Raw genomic sequence first — 27,051 nt, forward strand, 5'->3', positions numbered from 1 at the left:
CACTTTGAAGTAGTGTGTGCTAAAGTATGGTGCGCCATTACTGAAAACTCCCCGAATAACCTGTGTTATGAATCCAGATACCGCCAAAAGGCAAGCTGGGTGTAGCGAATCGCGCAGTTTTGCTTACAGTCTGATATGCTGCCGCATAGGGTAAATAAGCTTGATAATACTGTCGCTCCAGTGATACGTCCTAGACAGAATTACATTTAAAAAGCAGTTGTAAAACGCCATACGACAATATGGACCGAACAAGATTCGCGCATTGCAGCAGACGACAGCGCAGCTGGAGATACCCGCCGCGGCCGCCTCCAGCTCCGGAGCGTCTGCTAGCGACAACGCCGGTGATGCACGGTCGTCCGCAACTGTGCGCGGTCAGTTTATCGTGCTGTGAATGGTCCCGCAAGTCGTCAGACTTGCATTACTTGCAAGGGAATATAGTGTGCGCAGCAGCAATGTAGGACTACGTGAAAAGCTTGTCGGAATCGGGTGAACAGCGCTACAATTGAAAGCTGTACATTGGCGCCGTTGTGCAGCCGGACCCATTTGCTATGCCTGAAACACGTTGCCGCGAGCGCGGTGAGCTCGCTGCAACTTGCACCGTCACCCGCGCCGACTGGCTGAACCGGACGAAGAAACCATCGCAGACATAACGACCTGCTGCTGCAACGGGGCCGTGGCGTTCACTGAAACCCCGCTTGAGAGCAGAACAACGCGCCAGTCACGTGATATTTTTGTGCTTCGCGGGCTTTCATTAAAGCCTGGAAAAAAGGTACATGTGAGGCTTTCTTTATCGAGAATAAATAGAATGGGGGTTTCAGAAAATGCCACTTAACTTTTCTAATCACATTTATTGTCTAAAGGTCGTAGGTAGTAAATTCGAAACAATATCTCAATTACAGATATAGTTAGCTGAAAAATGATAAAAATTGCCCGTGGTTCGCCAGGTGGCTAGCAGCTGTACACAAGTGGTTCCTCTGGCCTACCTCAACTGTTTTGTTTTTAACCCTCGGCTAAAGTTAGCTTGGACACCCTGCATATTTGCGCCGATTTTACTGGCTCGTGAAGGTACTCTAAACGAGGCTTCCTGAAGCTGCGGACACCTTCAATTTCCTCAGTGCTCGCTTTTCTTTAGATTACCTGTACAGCCTCAACAGAATGCAGATGACCCAGGTCCTTATCAAGTCTCTGTTCCTGATACCGTTGTATCGGCAGCCTTATCTGAGGTATTTAAACACTAGAGTTTTGAAGCGCGATAAACGCATACGCATTCAACTTGCTGCAGAAATATTATTGAAAGTGCACACGTCAACGCTCCGTGTAAAACCATGGCTTCGTGATAAAGAGATGCTTGAGCCATGGCCAGTGAATTGCCGCCTGTGTAATAAGCCAGACGCCATATTGATCATTGTTTTATCGTGTGCCGTGATGCAGCGCTTTTCTGGGACATTTCAGAGCTGATAAAATTTAACCTTGGAGTATTTGCTTATCTTGTGTTAAATAATCGTAATAATCGCGTTAAATAATCGCAGCTGCTCCTTGCTTGTCCGGTCTTTTAGTGCATAGCACTACTAGCTGCAATCACAGATTTCACCGATGTCTGTCCGAAGTCGCTCTCTCTCTCTCTCTACGTGAACTTGTAGTGTAGAAATACAAGGAGGAGAAGGACAGGGAGGTGGTGAAGGGTGGCTGTTCCTGGCCCTGCGGGGCTGGGACTGGTAGGTCAACGCCGCTTGCGGCGGAGGCTCTTTCTCTTTCCGCTTTCACACCCATCTGCGGTTAGGGTGCCTAAGAAGTGCGATAGTGCGATAGAGTATAGCGCCCTTCCTTTCCTATAAACCAATTTACAATTTTACGCGCGCTTCAAGCGTTTCAGCTGAGGCGGCGAAGCGGCCACAGATGCTCCTAGAGAGAGTGCGCGGGCGTAAGTCGCGGACGTCGCGGTCCAGATCACATAACAGTGTTCGTTTATCTGCCCTTTAAAGATCCCACGTTGTCTAAATTACGTCGAAGCTTTCCTCTACGACACCTCTTTCATTCCCACCATCCTTCCAATACGTCAAGGTTCGGTTGTTCCCGGAAAAATTGTGACAAATACAGCACATTTCTTTCGTGTAAACCAATTATTAGTCATCTGCACTAAAATGTAAAAAATTAAAATAAACAATGGCCCTGCTGCGGTGGCGCAGTGGTCAGATATTGCGGCTATTGTTTCCTGTAAAACAATGTAATATAATTTAAATAAACAATGTACAGAGTTGAATCATATGCATAAGAGCATTTCTTATCAAAGCAACAAACTGTAAAATGCATAGAAAAGCATAGAAAGGGTAAGCAGTGCTGCGCACATACTTTGCATTTTGATTAAGTATGCAGATCGGCTGCAATTTCTTTTCTTGCGTTGTTATGAGAGAGACCTAAGAATTAACAGGCCATTCACAGTTGGAATGGAAGGATGTTGTGCATCGCAGTAGAGAATGGATATCAGGCAAGAGTAACAACAAAAGAAAAAGAAATTTTATTTTCTCAACTCTCTCGAAAATAGACTGCTATGTACACGTCTCTGCATGTATATATGCGCGGTAGCAATAAATTGAGTAAAACAATGTGTGTCCCTAAGAGGCAAGTCGTACGATTTGGGACTTTTGTACACAAGTTGCATGTGCAGCAATGAGGCAGTGGGACGTCGACTTCGCATATGGGAACCTCGCGGCAGGAACAAACGCAGCAACAGGCAACTCACTGCCCCCAAATGAATGCCACGGCACATGAGCCTGCTAGTACTGCCCACTAATCACTAATGTGTGGCTTCTGTATGTTCTGGGGTAGGGCCATCTACGTCACAATCAGTTGCAAACAGCTGGCACATGCTGATGCAGCGAACAGTTAGACATATGTCATATATTATATATATATATATATATATATATATATATATATATATATATATATATATATATATATATATATATATATATATATATACATGCATTAGTAACTCGGTTCTAAGTCCCAGAGTAGTTCATATGTCATCAGCAAACCTGTAGTTAAGTGCTCTAATTAAATTAGGGCTCTCTAACGAATGTTAAAACTCTTTCTTCTCTTTTTTTCCCCTCTATTTCCTATTGCCTTGTACTACATGACTGTAATCTGGACTGCAGCTACACAGAGGATTTATGAAACACGCTTTGCTACATCCCAAAGCTTGAGGCAATGAGTCAGTACAGCACACTGCTCAACAGCAACTAGTGCTGCATGGACAGACATACAGCCAACAATGATACACAGTGTGAGAGACTGATGAAAAGAGAAACCTTGGCACCCGAGATAAGGAATGACTCTTCTGATTCTGCTTTTTGGTCTAAGCCTAAAGTGATCAGTTGCTGCTTGATTAAGAGGCTGGATCCATACATTATATGATGCCATCATACATACACAGGAATATATATGAGTCATATTTTAAAATTTAGAGACAGATTTGTAAAGACCTGCGCAAAGTGAACAAGGGAGGCGTAGGCTTAAGGCAAACACAACATACAACTGCAAGTAAACGTCGTATTGGCAGCCACACATTAAAGCAGTTAGATGCAACTTCTGCTTGTTCCCTTGTAATGCGTGATTCCTTCTTGATAACTGCACAAGGGATGATAACTTGTTTGAGAAGTTAAACAGAACAGCCAAACACAGCTCAGGAGCAAATGGTAGTACGAGGTCCAAACAAACATGACATTTCAAGGCAAGCATACATATGAAAAGTGCCTCTAGTGATGAGCCCTTCGCATGCCAAAATGAAACACCATTCATTATACAAAATGCAATTTGGCAATAACGGCTTGCGCACAGTATGAACTACATCCATAAGACACTCTCCAACTGCTTAGTTTCACACAGCATTTCTCCAGCACTGTACACTACAGTATACTCCCTTCACAGTGCATAAGCCAGCCCAAACAATGAATCTTCAAAATTCCCATGGAGTATTCCTTGGCTCGCAGAACTGTTGCAGCCAGCTAGACAGCTTGCACTGCATACCTGGACACAGCTCTACACTTGCACAACCCACAGTGAGGCCGTGTACACCGATAGGTGGCTATCAATGCACGGTTATCACATGGAAAAAAAGTTTAAAAGACCCTTCTTACAACTCCCTTGAAGGCATCAAAATGGAAAGCTCTCAAAACACATTTCAAGCAACAGACCTGCATGCACAGACAGGATACTTCTGCTTCTCTCCAGTTAAAAAATATGAATTTCTTTATTTGTGTTAAAATGAACTTTTTAAATGCTAAATATACTTGCAAATGTCAAACAAGTGTTGTGTTCAGAATAAACATTCTTTTCAGCCTACAACTGTTGCAGTAATAAAAGGTGTACCAATAGTTTCTAAATAGTCTAGTAACAGTTTCTAAATAGAAGCGGAAGTTGCTGACATTAATGACATAGATTTCTCACTACTAACGTCTCCATTCAGAAGCCACAAATACAGATTTTATGTTTCACTACAGCAACTTGAAGTACACAAGCTACTCAAGAATTCATAAAAAAATAAATTCATTAGCAATACATGCAGAATTAAATCACACGTCCAAACATAATTTTAGAAAGCAAATAAACGGAAGCTATTACTTTAAATTACTGACTAATGTTAGATCGGTTTCTTTCTAATAAAGCTCAGTATGCAGCTTTGTCAACTTCTTTGCACTGACGCATATTACCATGCATTAAAAGTGGAAGAGCACAGTAAAGGGTGCAATTTCATGAGTGAAATGGAAGCACATTACGCATATCCTATCAAGCAAGCACCAAAAAAAGGAATTTAGAGCTCCTCTGCAGCTCTGTTTTGCTTTTTGATGTTTTGCTAACTAACCAATTAAACATGCACTAAGTTGCCAAATTTGTGATCTTATTTAGCAAAGTGCCATGTTTTCTGCATGAGCATAAATTTTTCTTCAAAAGCAAGGTTTCTGTGAAAGCTGTATACAGCTTTCCTTTCTTTAAGTCCACGTGGACACACTTTAGTGGATGTTACGCGGTAATTACTGCAATAAATGTGACCAAATTTAGTTTGTATGCCTTTAGACTATCCAAAACCAAAAAGTGGTAACTATTCAGCTAAAACAAAGCATACTGCATATCAACTGTGCAATAGTAAAATGTTGCTGAAGCCTCTGAAAAGTGAGCGAAAACTAACTTTTCTGAATACATTTATCCAAATCCAAGGAACCATGGCTAGCACTACACAGCAAATATAAAGGCATGCTTCAGTGAACAGTTTGTGCTAGTAAAATTAATGCACCTATTGGTCAGACAGGCAACCTGATCTCACGCATGCACATTATCTAGGAATGGTGCTAACTTATATCTAAATTAAAAGTGCTAGACCTTTCAACAGGATACTTGCATTGCCTTCCAGCGTGCACAGCAAAAGATGCTATTGCTGCTACCTGCATACCGTTGATTAAAGTGATACAATCAGATAAGAACTAGAGTCTCGGTAAATGGCTACATTTCATCAGCACAACATTAGTAAGTTACTTGCTTTGAAGCAACAAGATCCTGTTATCGTTTGCACCCTGGAGCATCATGCTGCATCGTTTAATTATCTTAACCATTATCTGGCAACCTAAATGTTACTGTCACATAATTGCAATCCAACCTGCACTGAGCCGTACTTCCCCTCTTTTCCAACCCTTGTACAGCTCACGTGCTATAAGCCGTAGGACATTACAAAAAGAGCTGTGTTAGTCTCTTGCATGTCAACTGTGTTCACAAAACAAAATGTTGAAACTGAACTTCCACAAGTTAGCCCAGCTTTCCCCTTCAACGACAAAGCTCCACAGGCCAAGAGAAAGGCTAGAACCTTCTCTGCACATAAAAGTGTTGTGTGATAGTGATTGAATTATGCCCCAAGGAAACAAGCACCCGGCTAGGCTAATATGCTAGCGCACGACACCTGAACACTGAACTACACTTTTCATAGTGCTGCTTTAACAGTTGTAATTCAAAGTGACAGATATTTCCCCTGAACTTTTGCCCAGTCATGAAAAACGCTATAATGTGCAGGTGCAGTTTAGTTTATAGGTTTTAATGTTCCAAAGCAACTCAGGCTATGAGGGTCACCTTAATGCAGGGCTCCAGAAATTTCGACCACCAGGGGTTCTTTAACAAGTGTTGACATCACACAGTACATGAGCTGAGCCCCTTAAGGTAAAATGTGCATCGCCGTCTTTATAATACAATTCTACAGCAATATAGTAGCAGCTTGCGAGGGGCCCACAGGCTGAATAGAAGCAGCAGAGCTTCTCTTATTCTTACATGAACACACATACACATAGAAGAGGTATTAGTTTGTATAAAAAATGCCACGTAGAATTCTAAGTGCATACAACGAAGCCAGCCCAAGCTTGAAAACAAAGCACTAGTGGCCTGTTCTTGCATATAACTATACATCTTCACCCCCCCCCTCCCCCTTTCCCACCCCTAAGTGTTCAAGATAATCTGAGTATAACTGCATATAGCACAGGATAACTGACACCAGCATTACATAAATAAGTTGGTAGGAAGCAGTTGAACACTTCTGTAGTAAATAATAAATTGATAAACTCCTTGTTTGCTGCAAAAACTTCATCATAACGAATAGTAAGGCAGATAGAAAGCTTGAAACAGCAACAGCTCTCAAAAGAAAATCTCTTCAGCAGCAAAAGTAAGTTTTACTGTTGCATAGCAAAACAATGCCCCTTGTTACCCTTGTTTTGTTTTGTTTTAACTCTGTTTAGCCTAATCACCTTCAACAACATTTTAACATTACTTTTAACTTCACATTGGTGAAGGAAAGACAAGAAAATACAGAAAGCAATTAAGAAGCTAGTATCTTAAGCACCTTCACAACAATAAACCTAATATTGATTCGACCGGCCTGAGTAGCCTAATGTAAGCTTGATAAACCTTGATGAACCTTTTACCATGTAGCTATGATAAAATTGATGAAATATGTCCACATACAGAGTTTTAGGACACTAATGTGGCACTGTCTACCAGAACAATGAATGCAGCAAAATTTAAATAGAGTAAAACGAATTGCCCCTGCTCTAATAACCATAGGTTTGAGTTTCAGTTTTGTTTTGCAATGCATATCATTTAAGAAACAAACACACACATCATGTTTTTTAGTCACACTGTAACCTGTCCAACCTTTGCAACTCTCTTGTGCTTTTGTTGCGCATCCAAGGATGTGCAATCTTCATGAACCTTTAAAGTTCCAGGAAGCCTCTCAGAACAATGTTGAATTGTTTATATTCAAACAGGGAAATGTAACAGGTTTTAAAGCTACAGCAAACAGTACCATGTTTCAGCCTATTGGAACCAGCAGCATTCATACAACGCCACAAAGTGAAATACATTCAACTGCATGCTACTACGTCGCACCACTGGAATGTGTTCTAAAAAATGTGAATGACTGCAGTGTGCCCGGATGTAGTCCAAGATATACTACAGCAAGGCCATGCAAACAGCACTTTGAACAAGGTCACCGTGCTATGCAGCCCGAAGAACAAGCCTTCCATACACAACAGCAGTAGCACAGGCAAAAAAGAGTAGACAGTTGACAGAAGAAATACATGCAAACAAGGCACATGTGCGATAAAAAATATAAGCAAACTTTTAAGCAAGCATGAAAATACACATAAACTTGTGATGTAAAGAATGCAAAGGTCAATGCACCACATGTGCAGAAATGAGAATCTACCACAAGCCTCAATTCACATCTCCCAGTGCACGCTCCAGAACATCAACTCCCAGCTGCAGCAACTGGAAAGAAGTCCATGTCAGTCAACAAACTATCGGTGAAAATACTGGCAGGTAGGCGAAGTGTTTCAGAATGATGTCTATGCAGCATCCGTTCCGAGTTCAACTGTTTGCATCTACAAATGGTGCTTAGAAAGTACAGAAAGCCATGCAAACAACATAAAGAAACACCTTATTACACAGAACAGAGAACCAATGATTGCAGCCATAACTGTCGCACCCAGCAGAATGAGAATTAAATGTTCAGAGGAATAGAGACTAAACAAAATAATGTTTGTCATTCACTAGTAAGAAATATAATTTAATGTTTACAGCAAATAGTTCTAATCAGAAAGAAAAAAAAATATAGACTGAAAATTAACAAGCAATATGAGTTTCTATATATGCTGCAGCAGCATTAAATTTCACCATTAGGTCAAGCATGCCTCCTTCAGAAACATGCATTCGGAAAGTTCCTGTTACTGCTGCTTGATGAAAATGCATTCTAATGCTGCCTTACCCTTATCTCAGAAAAACAGTGTCCCTTACACAAGTGAAGAATGTTTCAAATTCAACAGCATATGTTCTCAGTACTTCAAGAACAAAAAATAAACGCAGTCACAAGTCTTGGGAAGTGCTCTTCGAAGAATCATATACACAACGTGCAAAACAAGTATAAAAAAAATAAAAACACCCCGATCAACAAGCATAAATTCATAACAATATTCTCGGAAAGTTAAATACACAAATACTCTGCGAAGCGTAGTATCACTGCCAATGTGATTTTCAGCTTCCTTGAAAAACAGTAGACGTCCTGAGCGAGTCATTCACGAGTGTCTCTGGCCTCCATGCTCACAGCATTTGAAACAATGCATGGGCCACACCAGCACTTGGCCTAGTTCGTATTGTGTAGCACATCCACCTGAGGCCGGGCGTAGTGGAGGAACCACCAGACCTGGTTGTGGCCACCCGTGCAAGGCTTGGCCAGCACGGCATCCAGCTCAGTGGTGGCCGCCTCGATGCACAGACCTGTCTCCCGATGCTTGAGTGGGCCGCCACGAGTGTGGTCCCACCGCTGCCGCTCTTCGGACTCTGCGCCTTCGCCACAGGGGGCCATCATGACTATGCGGCTAGTCTTGTCCCCTTCGGACGGATGACGTCCCAGCTCTGCACAGCTGTCCTCCTTGCGGATTTCATGTCGCCATGTGTATGACACCAACTGCAAGCAAAATGACTGTGAGCTCAACGTGCCAACTCCCGCCATAAACTAGGGCCATTTTATTAACTTACACCAGCTACACCAGTTTAGCAAAGCTCCAATACCTCCAATGGTGTTTTGCTACACTGCTGCAGGTTAAAAAAATATGGCCCTATCATGTACAAGACCGCAAAGTAAGAACACACTGAAAGCACAAACGGCACAATTTGACGCAGCATCTTGAATATGTGTCGCAATGTCCGAATAATGAGTATACTCAATCCTTCATTTGCAATCTTGACGTCGATTTTGCATGGCATCTGCTATAAATCTGTCTTTACTATAGAGGGATATTCGTTACTTGTCAATTTGTTGAAGCATAAAACGAATGCACCTTGAATGAATAAAGCCGTTCAAACTGTGATAAACAAAGGGCATCACTTATATCACAGGTATTTGAGTCGTTCAAGCCTTCTCTGTATGGAAGTTGAAAGAGCTGAATATAATTATATTGCGAGAAACGTGCAGTGCATAAAGTGTGTATCTGGACATCCATGATGAAACAATTAAAAAAAATTGCAAGGGTTCCACGCTGCTGAACCAAATATTGAGCGAAAGCATTAGCTGCGGGTAACCGAGCGTTCTTCTCTTATTCTTCTTCCTCGGCCCACATATAAAGTCCCGCTTTAACCAACCCATATGAGCATGCCTTAGTGGCCTAGGGTAACGGGAATGCCAGGGTCCTAGCAGGCTGATTCTGACATAACCGTCCCATGTGAAACGAGAGATCCAAGTTGGCAGCTCCTGCCTGCCCGTTTGTCACGTGGGGTGCGACGTCACAGCATCACATGGGTAAGACGTCTTGCGGCCGGGTCACGCGAAGGCTTGAAAATGTGAGTAGTATTGCTTTCGCAATAAAAAACATCAAAGAAGTATGTAAGAAGTAAGCAGTGGGAAAAAGACACCATCCCCAATATTATATTTAGAAGGCAAAATTGAATAATTTAATCACTATTTTCAATTTATTTTCTCACTCTTGGCTTGCACTGCTAACATCTTACAAACTGCAAATGATTACAGAAATGGGTGATAAATTTTTCAGAACATGGATTAGTGTTGCTACTGGAGACACTCAAGGTGGACTGGACGCCTAGCCCAAATCATTTGCCCAATTACACCCTGAAGAATGCACTGCCTCTGCCGCACTTACTTCAGTAGCGCTCTTCCAGCACTCAACTGGAGTTCACACCTTACCTGATCATCGAACATGCACCACCGTAGTCCCTGTATGTCGAAGTGGCAACAAAGCAAACTATGAACCACAGACCAATATCTCGCCCAAGCATAACGCGTAGGTCATTAAGACACATTATTTACACGTCCCCCCCCCCCCCCCCCCCCTTAAGAATCCTTTTTTCATTGACGTAGCTCAATTTAAGAAAGGCATTTTTTTTCCGATATGCAGCTGACAGAATTTACACATGAAGTTGCTGTCACAATTATTAATGGTTTTAAAAAGTATGACTGTGCTTTTTGGATTAAAAAAAAAAAAAAGAGAAGCCTTTGACTCTGCTGCACATAATTTATTGTCGAGTTGTCGACGCTCAAAGTCTCCTGCTTTGAAATGGCTTATCTTGTTGGGAGAAAGCAAAATATCATTACCGAATGGGTGAATTCATCACAGCACGTTACAGCCTCATTGGGTATTCCCCTCGAATTAGTTTTCAACTTTGCTCTTCATTATTTGTCAAAGATATAGCTGACCAGGTTTCTAATCGCGTGAATGTTGTATAATGACGACTGTTGCATCTATCGTGAGTCAGCTGTGCAAACTACTCCTATCAATTGCAATGTGACCTCAACTCTCTCTTAGCATGGCGCAATAATGCAATACCTGGGCATGACACTACCTTTTCAAGATACATTGTTCCATATAAAAGCAAAATGCAGCCTATGCTATATCAATACTTTCAATGTAACAGAAACCCTTAGTTTGTTAAAAATTAGAAGTACTTCGGTGTAATTTTCGCTTACACTTTTTTTTCTGAAACGACCACGTTAACCACACTGCTGCTAAAGCTAATCATGCATTAAATTCTTTAATGTACAATTTCAGGCAGGCACTCACTCCACTGAAGAAAACCCTCTTCCTAGCAAATGTGCATTTCTTAGTTATGGGACATGGGATCCAAAAACAATAACATTTGTCAGCAAACTTGAATGAATTCAGAATTGTGCAGCAATATTTTCATCAACAAAGTATGATTTTATTTATAACTTGTTTCATTATGCAGAAAAATATGGGGTACCTTCTCTGACAAGACAGATGCAAGTATCAGTGGATGAAGCTGTTCCACAATAGTTTTATAGGAGCCGCAGGTTTGATAAAAGATGCGTACATAAAAGTTCCCAGCTAGGTATCTCCCCATTAAGAAAAATAATTAAATTCATGTGCCGTACAAACACTAAAGGATTCTTTTAGACCATTTCATGATTGGAATAAATTGCTGGACGAGGTTGTTTGACCCAACTTTTTTCGCATCATTTGTTCAAAAATATTTGTAAATTCCTATACAGTTCGCATTTTATGAGCGACACTCTGTGTCCCTGTTTGTGTAACTGCTTTCGGGTTAGAATGTATCATGCTCAAGATTTAGTAGTATGCTGGCTGCATAACTATATCTTATTTTTACCATGCCTTCTTATGTCCTCACTCTTCCTTAGTACTCCATCTGTTCATAGATTAGGATGCATCTGTGTTGTATTTTCTTTTAATTTCCCTTGTTTTGTGTTCTTCCTTTCCTATATACAGGGTGTCACAGATCTGTATAATAGACCTGCACTGTAACGCCCTTACCTAATACCCCGATGGGAGCTGTAGCAGAATAAATAACACCAGACAAATGGAAAGCATTTAGGCTATGATCACAAACACAACCATTCACATAGCGACTTCATGTGTTTCTCCTGCCACAAACATTTGCCTTGTATATTAAAGAACATAGAGTTGCTCGATGGTAAGTTTCGGTTTATTCTTGGGACAAAATGCAGCAACGAAATTCTAGGTGCTGCACTTCGAGAAGTAGTTTGTACATGAGTCTTCATCGACATCTCTATTTCATGTGCAGTCATGCAGTGACTTGTGCTGCTCACCCAAAATGGGAATTTCCTTTCCTGTACATTGCTGCTCTGTGTAAAGGATGAAATAATCCTCCCTCTATAAGCATGCTTGTTTTCCAATAAAAAAAAAAAAGAGGGAGCAGTTCTCAAAGCACAATGCTATTACTTTTGCACCAGAAAAGAATTCCCTTCAACAGCAGCATCTCCACGTTTGGTCTCCATGTATAATATATCGTAGATAGTGCACACATAACATACAAGCGACTCAAAATATAAGTTACAGCCTTAAAAAAACAGCGCTGGCAGATGAAAGATGAGAAGAAGGAGGACACACAACTCTGCTGACTAACAACTTTTATTCCGAAAACAGCCACACTCCACCTTACATACATATACAGTAAAAGGTGGTAGAATGCGGGGAATGATGCACATGCACCCATCTCAAGAAACTGGCCACGGCATCCGCCCAACAAATGCCAAAACTAACTTATCAATGCCCATGAAGAAGTGATGCTGACAGAATGGGAACAAATGGGCGACAGAAGCAGAAACAAAAACAGCAGAGGGCGTATACAAAACGTGTGTAAAAGATATTGATGAAAAACAATCACCCCGGCTAAAAGGATGACGGAGGAATAACAAAACAAGAAAAACATTGAAACCTCCATGACTGCGCTTATGATTCAGCTCCTGTGAGCTTCGTTCCTTTCAGACTTCCTAGCAGCATCGCGAAGCCACTTCTTCTCTAGTCTTTTCGCACGCTCTTCAGCAGTCTCCTCGGTACGCTGTTTTCTCCTGGCTTCATTCTTGCGTTCTCAGCTGTTCTGAGATTACCCAGCAGTCGACAAGGAGTCACTCTGTGAGGCAAGAAGCTGCAGCTGAGACGAATCACTAGTAGTGGACACAAAGACACTTTGAGAAGTACAGCGCAACTGTCTGGCCGCATCTTGAGCACAACGCTTTTCAAGCCGTTCTTCATGCTGCTCAGCAGTCTCTTGTGCACGTCGTTTTCTGGCTTCAGCGCGACGCCGATGCTCCTCTTTAACAGACTGCATAGCAACTGTTTACATGGAGGCGAAGCACGCATATATTCCCTCTGTACCTTCTCACTCTCTATTATTGCAAAAACAATACTAAGCCAGATCTAACCACTCGTCACTGTGTGCCGTGTCCGTGGTCCCCTGGCAGGAGCTGCCAACTTGGGTGTCTCGTTTCACATGGGACGGTTATGTCAGAATCAGCCTGGCAGGAACCTGGTAATCACGTTATCCCTATAGGCCACTAAGGCACGTTCATACGGCTTGGTTAAAGCGGGGCTTTATATGCGGACTGGCAGGAGCTGCCAACTTGGGTTCGGCTGCAGCTCAAGGTCAAACGTGGCCCTTCCCAGGACTACGCGGCGAGCTGAAACCTGGCGCAGTATTGCTAATGCAATAAAAAGTCAACAAGCACCGCGGCTAAAATACTGGCGAGGAAATAGGCGATAAGATCAGTCAAAGGTAATACTAAAATGAAAAGCCAAACAACCAACGCAGCTAAAAGAATGACAAAAAGCTCGGCTCAATGAAAACATCAAAACCATTAAAACCAACAATGTAGCGACAGCTGTGTGGTTAGTCTGTTACTAGCTGCACAGCTGTCGCTATTTTTTGGTTTTAATGGTTTTAATGCTTTCATTGTGTCGAGCTTTTTGTCATTCTTTTAGCTGCGTTGATTGTTTGGCTTTTCATTTTTTTTCCTTTGACCGGCCTTAGCGCCTATTTCCCCGCCAGTATTTTAGCTGCAGTGCTTGTTGATTTTTTTTGCTCTGCCATCTCGCTGCTGCAGGTTTAAATGTTTTCTCGTTTTGTTATTCCTTTGTCATCCTTGTAGTCGGGGTGGTTGTTGGCTTTTCAACTACATCTTTTACACACGTTTTGTATATGCCCTCTGCAGTTTTTGTTTCTTGGCATTTTTTTTCCTGCTTCTGTTGCCCATTTATTTGCCTTCTGGCAGCATCCTTTCTTCGTGGGTGTTGATAAGTTAGTTTTGTTTGTTGGGCGGATGCCGAGGCTAGTTTCCGAGATGGGCGCATGCGCATCATTCCCTCATATTAATTCTGCCTGTATATAAAGTGCAATGCGGCTGTTTTCGGAATAACAGTTGTTAGTCAGCGCAATTGTGTGTCATCCTTCTTCTCGTCCTTCACCTGCCAGCGCTGTTTTTTTTAATGATGATCAACAAACTCACCCAGCAACAAACATTGCTCAAGTTACAGCCATGTGAGAAAGTGTATGGCTATTATGTATCCACTTAAGCCCACACTACAGTTAGCCAAAATTAACACAACCTCATGCTTACCTGCCAACTTAAACAGGTGGAAAAAAAAATTTCACTGCTATCTAGCATACTTTTTAATGTTGATGTTTCCGAATGTTAGCCCTGATTTGAACATAGAGAAATGAAACATTGCAGTTACCTGGTTTCCCCCACTGTTGCTATCCTTGTGGCAAGGATAGATGCCCAGTGGTTCAGTGTTGTCATAGTTGTGGCTCATTGAGTCGAGGCACATGCCTGTGTTTGGATTCCTTGCCTGGCAGCAAATACAACGAGAGTACATCACACCCACAAGCACATGTCCTCTGCTACATCAGCAACTGTCAAATGCTGCACCCCAAATGATTAAAAAGGGCAAGTTTAAGACCAGGGGCTTCTCTGTGTACGCCAACTTTAAGGAGAAAACGATAAGAAACACTGGGGTCTAGACCTGCTAATCAGCCCCACATTTGGCTAATCTTCTTCTTGTGATAATCTTCTTGTAGACTTCTTGTTATAATCCATGGCTCCAATGCACTGCTATTAGCATTTGTGTTGTTACTCGTGCAGAGGCTAGTGCCTTTACAGAAATGTGCTCTTATATGGTTGCTGCTATATTTTAGATGCAGGCATTCTTTTTTGTACAGTAGCATTAAAAAGCTATTTTAAAAAAAGGTGATGTGAAGGTCAGTAGCTTTGCCTTGCAGTAAAGATCACTTTTTGCTTCAGGTCAGTGAATTACCAAAGACCATATATTAAGATTTTCGCTATTCAGGGTAAGTGAAAACTTTTTATGAAAAGAAGTGCACCTTTGAATTAAGCCTAACAACACTTGGTAAAAGGAAACAGGATCCAATGGCATTCCGCAACCCAATAGTTCACTTCAACCCCATAGCAATGATCACATAAAATGTAAAGGCAGAAAACCTAGTACTTTGTGCACACTGCTTGCTACTGAAGTTCGTCATACTTGTGGCTAACAGGGTTGTCACCTTGGTAAGTGATGCTGACTGCAATTATGCTAAAATCAACAGCTCACAACATGAAGTTTAAATGTTGTCCACCTTATCTGCGGCTCTGAAAACATTAATGCCTCGACACGCCCAATCAAGCATTTTTCATCATTCGACCTAGGATAAAGAGGCCAAATGATCCTAATCATCCCTCATTATCCAAAAATTAAAAAAAAAAAATATACTCTGCATAACATCTGTTTCATCCACGTTTCTCCTAATCAAAACTAAACCTAAGGCCCTGAATATTCTTAGTTATATCTATATTAAGCACTAGAACAGCTACTACTTCTATCAGGCCTTAATTACCTTGTACCGATGGTACACAGGCAGCCTTGAGAGTAAAAGGGCACAAAGACCAGAGTGGTCTTTTGAAAGGCAAAATCTGCTATCCACCACCTGTTTACCATTACACCATTAGAATAGTTTATGAACACGCTTTCACAAACTTGACAAAGCCAACCCTATGAGAGCAATAGAGCTGTGATCCCAGCAGTACTGTCATAATACTTATAATTAAAAGGCAAAGTTTTTGACCTAATGGCACTCTTGCGTTTCCACTGCTGAAAATGAAAAGCAAGCGTACAGCTGAACCCAAACTTACATTTCCAAAGGCAAACACTTTCTCACTAGGCACAAACTTTTTCGGGTATATATTGTCCAGGTACCACTTGAAAGACTTGCATTGAAGTTTGTTGCGAAGGGCTTTCCGCTCAGAAATGTCACCAAATGCCATTTTCTGCAGTTGAAAAGACAATGTACTGTGAGTTCATAACACGGAGTGCACAAGGATAATGGTCTAATGAGCTAAATGTTCTATACATGCAGCTCGATCACAGTCCTGGCTTAATCTATCATAATAAGAGGGATGTGTTCCAATCCATTGACAAGCAAGAAGCTTTCATTTAGATAAACAAACAAAAAAAAAGACGACACCTGGGGCAAATAAAATGAAAAATTTGTTAATTTTCTTATCAGGTCTTCAAAGTAAAGCAAATAAGCAGAAAAACTTAAAATATGTAAACCATGAAGGAATAAGGGTTTCTGCTGGTCTTGGAAACAACAATATAGAATATAAATCTGAGCAAAAAATGCGAGGACAGAATGAGTGATACTGCACACTCCTTGCGTGTTCTTTCCCGGCCTCTAGGCTCAGTTTTCAAGCATCAAGTCTGATTAACTGACTCCCCAACATGCCTTAATTTCTATTTGTCACAATGCCAGATATCTCAGAATCAAATCAAAAGAGGTGATAAATGAGGCATACACATAAGCAAACTTAAAAGTTAATTTTCTATGCCTTAATTTTTTTTTTTTTTTTTTTGCAAAAGCTATCACTTATCCCTTTGGCATTTCACAAAGAACGGCAGCAGACCAGTTATGATTTTTGCACATCAATCTTGAGATTTCAGGCTTTCGATGTTACTTTGTAAATATAAAAGAATTTTTCAAAGTTATTTTTTGAATGCTGCATAGTTGTATTATAAGAGCATGTTTGAGGATGGCAATAACAACATTGTGTGGGTGAGTTAAAAAAGATACCGTCATTCGACATGGAATGCCCTAGAGTGGTGATTTCGCAGGCAGAGAAAAGATGCTCGTTAGACTGAGTTGCAGACAAGCATCAGAAGGCGGCTGATAAGGAAAGCTAAGATGGAAGGAAGGAGGAGAACACTCTAATGTCATCCAAGCAGCAAACACAGGCGTACCATTTTAAACCATGGAGTATTTAATAGTGCCTATCGGCGTTCAGGAGCGGGATCACACATACTACAGGTTGGCTGGCACAAATTTGAACTAGGACACCGTCGGGAGTAATGAAACTTGGGCCTGTCATCCTCTGCCGTAAAAACCGTAAATTGAGAGATAAAAAATATTCAATGCCTCGTAGGAGGCAGACATTCATTTGTGTGATGGCCTTCAGGTAGTGGTGATCTGCGCAGAAACATTTAGGAGGTTTGCAAACTGCACTTTCACTATTCATTCGCCAAGGGTTCAAATAGTCAAACTTCAGTGTCAATCGAATCGAACAGCAAATACTATTTGTAACCTATTCAAATTTTCGAATATTCGCGTGCTCCTAACCAAGAGATTGTTGCAAGGTAAAGAGAGATCATGATGCAAAGAAGACTGTAGACTCAGTAAGAAATTTCTTCCTTTAAACGCACATTTTTAAATTTAGACTTGACTTTCATGAGTACCAGGCACCTAGAAAAAAAAAAGATCATTTTGTTGCACAGAACAGGGCTTTGTGAATATGCTGACATGAAAAACTTGTGCGCTTTCTCTTTAATTATTATAATGCCCCACCTTAACAAAGGCTGTAAGAATATGGCTGCGTGCTCCCCTAGTATGGTGTCTGACTTGGGATCTAAGAATCTCGAATGTCTAAGGCTCCCGGATGTACAAGGATCCCAGATGTACGAGGATTCCGGATGTACAAAAATCCCGGATGTCCAAGGATCCCAGAGGGTTCTATTCTCATCTCAAAAAACCTACTCGTGTTTAGAGGAGCTGCAAACTTGGCCATGTCGTATGGTCTCACGATGTCGCACAACCCTGCCAACATCCCGTGCTCAGACATGCAACCTGTCAAATATCATGTGCCAGAGCATAACCATGATTTTGCTCCAAATTCTGACGCCAGCAATGCTAACGAAAAATCATCTGGGGAATGCGGCCTTAATGCACTGTGTTACAAATACCTTTTCTTTGCGCTAAGTAATAAGCGAGTCTAATGACAATATAGGGTCACTTCTACAGGGCACACAATATGCACTTTCAGAAATGCGAGACAATATCAAGCTTACGTTGCAGCAATCTAATGGAGTCATTATCCCCATTCCAAAGGAATGATCCACCAACCATGACCGCGATTGAGTAAAAACTGAACTGTACTTCAATGCTGCAAGTCACTTGCAATCCCACACTTCTGTGCTAATATATCATTGCCTAGACAAAGAATATCGGCTCTTTAGAAAGCAATGCAAGATTGCTAATTGCTCAACCCACCCTGAGCTCTGGGCGGTTCTGGTAGAAGTAGTACTTGTAGTTGTCCATCCACACTTCCGCAAGCCGGGCAGTGTTGATGCCATGCGTATCCTTGTTGCTCGGAAATTTGTACGGGTGGTAGTCGCGGAAAATATGACCCACGTGCGAGCATGGAGCAATCACCAAGGAGCCACCACACATCCAGATCTGAAAGAAAGAAGCTGCATCAACAAAAAAATATATCCTCACATGATAATGACCAACTTCTCAAACTCAGAGCATCTTGGCCACAGCCTGAGCTGGCTGATCTGTATCGCAAGCTACAGTAAAACATCTTTACAAGAGACACTCAAGGGAGCTGAAAAAGTTCTCTTGTAAGCAAGGTCTCTTGTAACCAAAAATTCTCAAAGCACTGTGTTGATCAGTTTATTGCACGTCAGCATTCATGCATTAGCAGGAAATTACTCAGGAAAGCTTAAAGAAGTCCTTCATACTCTGGTACCTCAGCAATCTCTTGGATGCTCGCCCAAGCTTCATCTTCAAGGAAGCTTTCCACAGTATCTATATATGAGCCCTCTTACATCATGTCACCACATTTAAAGTCTGCTTGTCTGAAACAGTTTTTCACAGCTTCACTTCTCAGGTCATTCCAGACACCTGAAATCACCTGAACAGCAAACTTCGCATCAATTACTATTGTACAGTCTTGCTGCCTGTCGAGCAACAGGCATTCTACCAACCTTGTTTTGTACACCAACTTCACTGAGTGCATAATCCCTTTGTCTATTGGTTGAAGGTAGGGTGTGGAGTTTGAAGGAAAAAGATATCTTTGGTAGCTTTGAGCATGAGAACTTTGATGCTGCAAGAAGCATTGTCCACAAAGAGAAAGACACCAGGATTCTGAGCTTTCATCTTGTGACCAAATTTTATCAGTGTGGAGTTAAAATGTGCCTTTTTCACAAGGCCGCTCTGCGCATGCGCGCCTCCCCCCGGGTTGAAAACAAACCACCGACCTCAGCAGCGCATGCACAGTTCTTGGCCTCCCCGATCGGCGCAGCCATAGCTGATTTCGGAGGCCATTATTCGTGACAGGCGTATACGATAGATGGCGGTAGCTGTCAAGAACACACTGCCATTTCGCTGGTGGCTGCATCTGCCAAGGACATTTTCAACCAGTAGCAGATGAACTTTCAACCCCTTCCAGAGGGCGCCACATTTTGTGAAAAAGGCGGATTGCTGGATGTCATTCATGCATTTTGCTTTGCTTCGTAGGTGACAGTAATGAGATGACAGTGGCTGAAACAACGGGGTCGTTTTGATTTTCCTTTCATGAAGAAGCATTTTCAGTTCCTCACATTTTGCAACAAAAAGGATGCTGATATGGAGCAGAATTTAGCTAATGGAATCTGAAGTGCAGCATGTACGAGTTGGTATGTTTCAGCTGCATTGTATGAGCCTACATGGGTTGTGTCCCTTCTAAGTAGTGAAGAATTTACTCTAGGGACCTGGAAAAGTTGTCCTTAGTAACAGAGTGTCTCTTTTAACCATGCCTCTTGTATGCAATGTTGTTAACATGGCAGACATAGAAAAACCAACCAAACCATTTTCAAATGTCTCTTATAACCGAGTGTCTCTTGTAACAGCGTCTCTTGTAACGAGATTTTACTGCTACAGCTAGCTCTCTGTCATTCTCTATGATACCTGAAGCCTAATATATGCTTATTGTGATGCCGTTTTTTGATTGAAAAGAAACAACACCATGTTTAGAACAACAACAGAATGTACTACTTTTGGTAAAGCTTTTAACTATGAAGCAGTACCATTAATAAACTAAACGCTCAAACAAAATGATATAACAAAGCAGGGTGAGGTATATGAAAAGGATAAAAGTCATTTTGAATTATTCATGCACAGGCACAAGTTGCTACATAAATCTAAAAATGCAAGTTGCTCTACAACTCATGATGCTGCAATTTCTAATGCTATCCTAGCAATGCATCTTGTAAGCAGAGATCACAATTGGTTTCACAACAGACTCGTTATTCTTCAATGCTAAAGCACATGCATATTAAATATCCAGCTCTACCTGCCAAACATATAGACAATAAATCCAAGACTGCATACAGCTTTTAAGGGCGAGTAGCAACCCTGTCCACTCCAGATAACCGAAGAACAACTGATAATTTTACAGTGTGTCCTCAACAGCCTTGTGCATACAAGGAGCCTAAAGAGGTCATAGTGCATCTGCACCAATTGAAAGTATGAATCTTGCATCCTATAGGCCAAATACACTGTCTCCATTGCATTCTTTGATGTGATACCTCGCCCTAAATGGCTACATTCACTTTCAGTTTATGCATTGTTGCCCAATGTAAAGATTCAAGTGACAAGTGGTCACTGTTCTTCATATAAATTGGCAGTTTTTCTAGCTGTTAAGTGCAACCAGGCAACATGTATCCTGTTGTCATAGCAAAAACCATTGCGTGAAGCAGTTTTTCCAAAATCGTCTCAGCTTTTACAACTTCATTATTTCTGTGGCTGTACTCCCATAAAAACAAAATGCCATAAATGCAGTATACTGCTGCCATTGAGGGCAAGTTTTTTTTGCTTCAGGAGACGTTGAAGCTGTTTGACAGTCCACACTAGATGGCGCCAAACTGTATTATACTTCTCATGCGCTGCATTTGCTGCCCTTTGCTAAAACTATCATTGACAAAGAATAAGGTAGTGCATAAAAATGTGCAAACGTTGAAAATGTGAAGCTTCTGCAAATGCGCCGCTAGGACTGCTTATAAATTAGACTTCAAAGCAACAGCTTGTTTCGCGACAAATTTCTGGGGCAATTAATGAAGTAGTTTGGTGCCCAAGATAACAGAGATCATTAACGCTATACGACTACACTATAAAGCGGTTGCCATCAATCCATGCTCTTACAATAATATTGTTAGTACTATAAAAAATTGCAGGAGTTGTCTGTTAAACCGATAATAGTGTGGAAGCATGGGAAGCTACAGTTCCACCTGTACATGTGGCACCATATGGGAGCCACCACATGAAATGAAGAAGGTTTAACTGTGGCGTCTGCAATCAGCTTCAATATAATGGTGCTCTTGATCATGGAGGCCACAGGTTTGTGGTGCCATCTGAGATCATCAACAGCCAGACTATACCACTGCAGGCCAAAGGCCTCTGCCATATTCCTCCAATTAACCCAGTCTTGTGCTAGCTTCATCCACCTGACCCCTGCAAATTTATTAACCTCATTTATTAACCAAATTTATTAACCAAATTTTCTGCCGCTCCCTGCCATTCTTCCCTTCTCTGGAGTCTAATTTGTTACCCTTACCGACTAACGGTTATCCTTTCTTCACACTAAATGCCCTGCCCGTGTACATTTGTTGTAAATTTCAACTAGAATGTCATTAACACAAGTTTTTTCTCTAATCGACTCTGCACGCTTCCTATCTCTTAATGTTACACTTACCATTTTGCCGTTCCATAGCCATTTGGTATTCGCTGCATCAAATGGAGGATAGTTAATCCTATTTGAACCTGGTTATAATGAGCCAAAGCATAAACTGCGGTGTCTCAGTGGTCAAGGCGCTCCGGTGAGGTTTTTTTTTTTCTTTAGTGAAAAATTACTAAGAGGTCATGGTCAGCCATTGATCAGTCAAAGGTTCCACCACTCTCTGTTGGCTGGCGAACGCGAAAAACCCATCGAGAAGAGTCACACATCAGAGCCACTTTACTGGACTTAGTTAGAGTTGCCTGAGTGAAGCCATGTGGTTGTGACCCAATGAAAAGGCTTAGCCAATCAAAGCGACGGCACAAACAAACAAAACAGTCGGACAAGATTCTTGGTCAGTGGTGGTGAGCGCATCTCACTTCTTTCCACTTTTTACAACGTGCACATAAATGCACTGTCCTTTTTTTTTTTCCTCTGCAGAAATAGTAACAGATTTTTGCGACCAGAAAAGACACAAATGTCGTGCTGACAGAACAAAACCCTTGAGACACACTGTACAGGTTTGGCTTTGGAAGATATGTGTAACAAGGCAAACGAGACAGTATGTGTCTCACAGCCATTTGAAGGTGTGGCAATGTTGGCTTTACAGAGGTAGTATCTTCAGGATATACTACAAGCAGTAATGAGGTTTAGGACAGTACGGCCTTTTCAAGTGAAAGGTGGTCGCGTGCCTGAACACTGCTCACTCACACCGACCTCAACTCACCCTGAATGACATCTCCAGGTTCTCGCCACCCCAGCCTTCCATCTCGCCGTCATAAGAGCCACTTTCCCAGAAGTATTTTCGGTCAATGGCAAACAGACCTCCCGCCATGGTGGGTGAACGCATGGGGTCTGCCTTGCTCTTGCGTGCCTTCCTCCAGTCCTCAGGAGGGTTGATCCAGATGAACTCTCCCTTCCAGTTGAAGCCACCTATCTGGTAGAAGTCCGAGCTGGTGCCCATGTACTGGAGTGTCTTGTCATCTATGACATCGATGATTGGGCACACTACTGTTGTGCGGTCCTTCTTTATCAGGTCTACCAGGGGCTCCAGCCTGGGCACAAATGTATTAATAATAAAAAAAAAGTCAGCATGAACGGTCTTTTTCCGTTTCAATACAATTTCCTTGATGATGCACTGCAGAATATGAACTCATTCAAACTTTCCTTGATATATTATGCACGGCCACCTTTTAAAATGCAGGAGTTATGCAGTGAGATACTATAAAGGCTTCATATCAGTTACAAGGATGCTCTCACATTGAAATTTCTTCCCCTTACCATTTTAGCATTAAATATGCCATACATGTTAAGTACCAAACAGTGGAGACCACTTCTATATACTGTGAAGGCTAAATCTAGAAGTATGTTTCCACTGCAAGTTTCTTAATATGTCATTCCTCAGGAAAAGTGCCACTTATTTCATAAGATTTCATAGGATGTATTGAGTACGTTTTCTGGCCCATGTTTTGCAAAATTCTTGATGCCCCCAACATCAAAGACAAAATGAAAATGCCTTCTTACCTAAATTAATGCTTATCTTGTTTCATTTGTACTACTTCCTTTGCTTGTGTTGTAACTGCAGTCCACAAGTAGCAACAGCATGCAGTTACACAACTCTGTGGTGTATATAAGTTACTCCTTTACCTTATATGCAAATGCAATGCATCAAAGAATGAGATATATCCTATTTCACTTTCAGTACGAGGCATGAATCCAACATGCAACAAAACTTTCTTACTAAAGCACTAAAGCCCGAAGGGGACATGGAGAGATGAAGGGGCAAGAGCAGTTATGTAGCTAAATAATTTAATGGCACTCCACTTAATATCAAATCACTGGTACACTCTAAATACAAATAAAAAGCAGTACACAAGGGAGAGTGCAGCATCTACTCGATGACCAGCGACCACCAAAGTACTCTTTTCATCCCATATTCAGCTTCCAATACTCATTCGTCACAATATTTGTACACAGCAGCCATCCACAACCTAAAAAAGCATGAAAATTAGCTTATGCTAACCAATGCTTTGCACAAACTCCAATAACCATAAATGCCTAAAAAGGCACTAACCTTTTCTTGTAAATCAAAAGTAAAAAGTAAAATATATACAATGAAATGAAAATGTAAAAGGACTACCCACATCCAGCTGATATATGCGAAAGCTGTTCAGTGCTCAGCGCTTTCGACAACATTTTCACTTCTAAAATCCAGTATCCGACCGATTTTTCAGACTCCAATAATTCGGACTTGCGGGATATTTCGGACTTATTTAGAAACCTTCACGCTCCCCATAGGAACGTGTACATTTTCACGACCGATATTTCGGACACTATGGTGTCTAAAAGTTCGACTTTTCAGACCAAATTTGGATAGTTTTTTGGCCGAAGGCGTCTTCTTCTTCTTTTTTTTTTTTTTTTTTTTTTTTTTTCTTTTGCGTCAAATAGACGCAAGCGGACATCGTTGTCGCAAACAACCCGGTTTTGGGCGGCCGTGAAAGCTTAGGCGAAGCGAGTCATTCGGACGGACTGGCTTGGCTCTCTGTGCATAGTTGCCACTTGGAGGCATTGGCCTGTAACCTTGTCATCGCGCTAGCCTAGAGCGCGCAATCGGACGGAAAAATGGAGCTTGAGCGCCGTCCGCCGCGGCGCGCTCCGACGCCGCCGCCTGCGGGGAAAAGCGAAAGGGCGGGTGGGGGAGAGTGCATTCAAGAAAGCTCTTGTTCCGCTTTTTTTTTTTTTTTCTCTGCGCGTCACAGTACGCCGTGAAGTAGCATGGACATGACGAAAGCATGATTGGCCGAGATATTCTAACTGGAGGGCTATAGTGGTTAAGCTATAGCTTAGCACGATCCGCTTCTGCGGGACACCAGTGCGCAGGATGCGGTGACCGCATTGAGCGGGTTTCATGCTTCCCGGCGGCGCGCACGCCTACCGCGTCGTCGTGTACCGGAACTTTAAATCTAGTCTTGGATGCCCCCATAACGGAGGCAGAGGTGTGCTACACAAGCTGCGCACCAGCTCTGCCCCGGGCCTGGACGGCATCATCAATAAGGCCCTCCGCAATTTGGATGCAGGATCAATAGCATCCTTCACCGAATTTATAAACCAGCATTGGGAGACAGCCACCCTACCGTCTGAATAGAAATCTGCAAAAGTTACCTTCATACCTAAACCAAGTAACAGGCCTCTTGCCCTGAAGAACATGCGGCCCATTTCTTCGACATCGTGCGTGGAGAAGCTCACGGAGTTTGTAGTCCTGACTCCTGAGTCGCCTAAATCGTTACATGGTAAAACAATCCCGTATCCCCCCTCCCCCTTCCCCCCTATCCCTTCCGCCATGTTCGGTTTTCGAGAGGCCTCTCGACTCGGGACATCATATACAGCTAAAGGAGAAAGTACTCAATCCTGATTTCCCTCACCTTACCAGAGCTGTCCTGGCTCTGGATCTTACCAAGGCCTTTCATTGTCCATCACACCACCCTTCAGTCCCTGGGCACATTGAATGTGTACTGCCGCACCTATAGGTACACAGTTGCGTTCCTCCATGAAAGGACGGCCTGCCTGCAACTGAGAACAGCTCAGACCGAACCTTCAGGCTGGAAAGTAGAGGAACCCCGCCGGGGGCAGTCCTGCCCCCCCCCCCCCCCCCCCCCCCCCTTTTCATTTTAATATTACCCTTATTCCACTAAAATGCAAATTGGCAGATCCTGGCGATTCAGCACTCTTAGTACGCCGATATGACACCCCAATCTGGACTAACACGGGCCATCACGGTGAAATCGTGTGCAATCTGCAGCAAGTGGTCAACGCCGTAACCGCACACGCCCAAAGTATAGGACTGTCCTGCTCGGCATCCAATTCGGAATGTTTAGTAACACATCTTAAAAAACATTACCCCCTGCAATTCGCATCATCCATCATCCCGGATGGAACCCCCATCCAAGCGGTTGAACACATCAAAGTCAATAGCACTAACACCAATGCCAAAAAAGCTGTTCGAAAATCGGTGCAAAACATTGAGACACTTATTAAACGCATCTCCAACCACCATTGTGGCAAGAGAGAGAGGCGGACACGCACCGCCTCATTCAGGCCTTCTGCCAAAGCAGAATTACCTATTCCCTCCACGGCCTACAAAACGGCCCTTCTGTTCAAAACCACTGCCACCGCCAAACTTCTTCAGTTGGGAGTACATAACACCCTAGAAGAGCTAGTCGAGGATGGGCCAATAACCGACCCTCTGGGACGAAAACTAGGCAGCAGCTATTAATCCGACTGCAAATTCGCCTCCGTGGCCAAACCACCGCCATGTATTCCCCTTCTGAAACCATTAGCGCAAAATTTATATCCCGCCGCTCCCGAAAAAAAAAAAAAAAAAATATGCTAGAGCTAAGGCACTTCAAAAACAATACCCCCCCGTCAACACTTGCAGTCAATGTATGTAGATGCAGCTGAATATCCTCAGCAGTCCGCATTCGTGGCTGCAGTGACGGATAATGCTCACAAGTTAGTTACCTATGCCACCATTCGAAATTCGACCCAGCCCATCGAAGCGAAAGAGGCAGCAATAGCCCTGCAATTAATCACTCCTCCGCAAAATATATTTTCTCCGATTCAAGAGCACTAATAAAGAAATTATACACTGCACTGAACGAGCCCTGAATGCATTTCAAAGCAGCACATCAAAAATGCCAAAACAAGAATGTATATTTTTCCCCTCATGCAGATTGCTCTCCTGTGCGCAAAGGCGATTCCGCAGGTCCACTGTGTACCCCGACCGCACCCGAGTCATATTCCATGAGCACTAACTTGTAAAGCAACTCATTAAAACCATGAAGACAGGTGAAATGCATCTCCTTGTATGAATCATACTCCATGGTTCACGGCAGCGCGCAAACTGGCTCGCGCGTACGCAAGGAGAGGCGGTAAAATGCCGAGCGAGCGTGAAAGCCATCAAACTGGCCCGGCAAGAAGCCCTTTAGCAGCGCCAGAAGAAAAAAAAAAAAAAAAAAGTAAATGAGGCCAAACGAGCGAGACTCTTCTTTAATTCCGGTCGTGCTCGCACTGGACGGCACTGGCGCCTAGCAGATGTCTCTTAAAAAGACGAAAAAATAACAAATGAGACAAAGGAATCCGAGACGGCGCAT

General features: G+C 42.4%; 1 protein-coding gene across 1 annotated transcript in view; it reads right to left on the reverse strand.

The window, feature by feature from the left end:
- Positions 1 to 2,492: 2,492 nt before the first annotated feature.
- Pgant1 (Polypeptide N-Acetylgalactosaminyltransferase 1) overlaps positions 2,493 to 27,051 on the reverse strand; it is a 69,581-nt gene continuing 45,022 nt past the window's right edge. The window contains exons 4-8 of the mRNA XM_084593175.1: positions 22,629 to 22,956; positions 18,418 to 18,603; positions 16,010 to 16,144; positions 14,556 to 14,669; positions 2,493 to 8,998 (exon numbers count right to left, since the gene is read on the reverse strand). Of these exons, the coding sequence (XP_084449301.1) occupies positions 8,675 to 8,998; positions 14,556 to 14,669; positions 16,010 to 16,144; positions 18,418 to 18,603; positions 22,629 to 22,956 (1,087 nt within the window). The 3' untranslated portion in view covers positions 2,493 to 8,674. The remainder of the gene's footprint in view (positions 8,999 to 14,555; positions 14,670 to 16,009; positions 16,145 to 18,417; positions 18,604 to 22,628; positions 22,957 to 27,051) is intronic.

The sequence above is a fragment of the Amblyomma maculatum genome, chromosome 2 (genome assembly GCF_055883805.1).
Source record: "Amblyomma maculatum isolate TAMU_Amacu chromosome 2, ASM5588380v1, whole genome shotgun sequence".
Classification (NCBI taxonomy): domain Eukaryota; kingdom Metazoa; phylum Arthropoda; class Arachnida; order Ixodida; family Ixodidae; genus Amblyomma; species Amblyomma maculatum.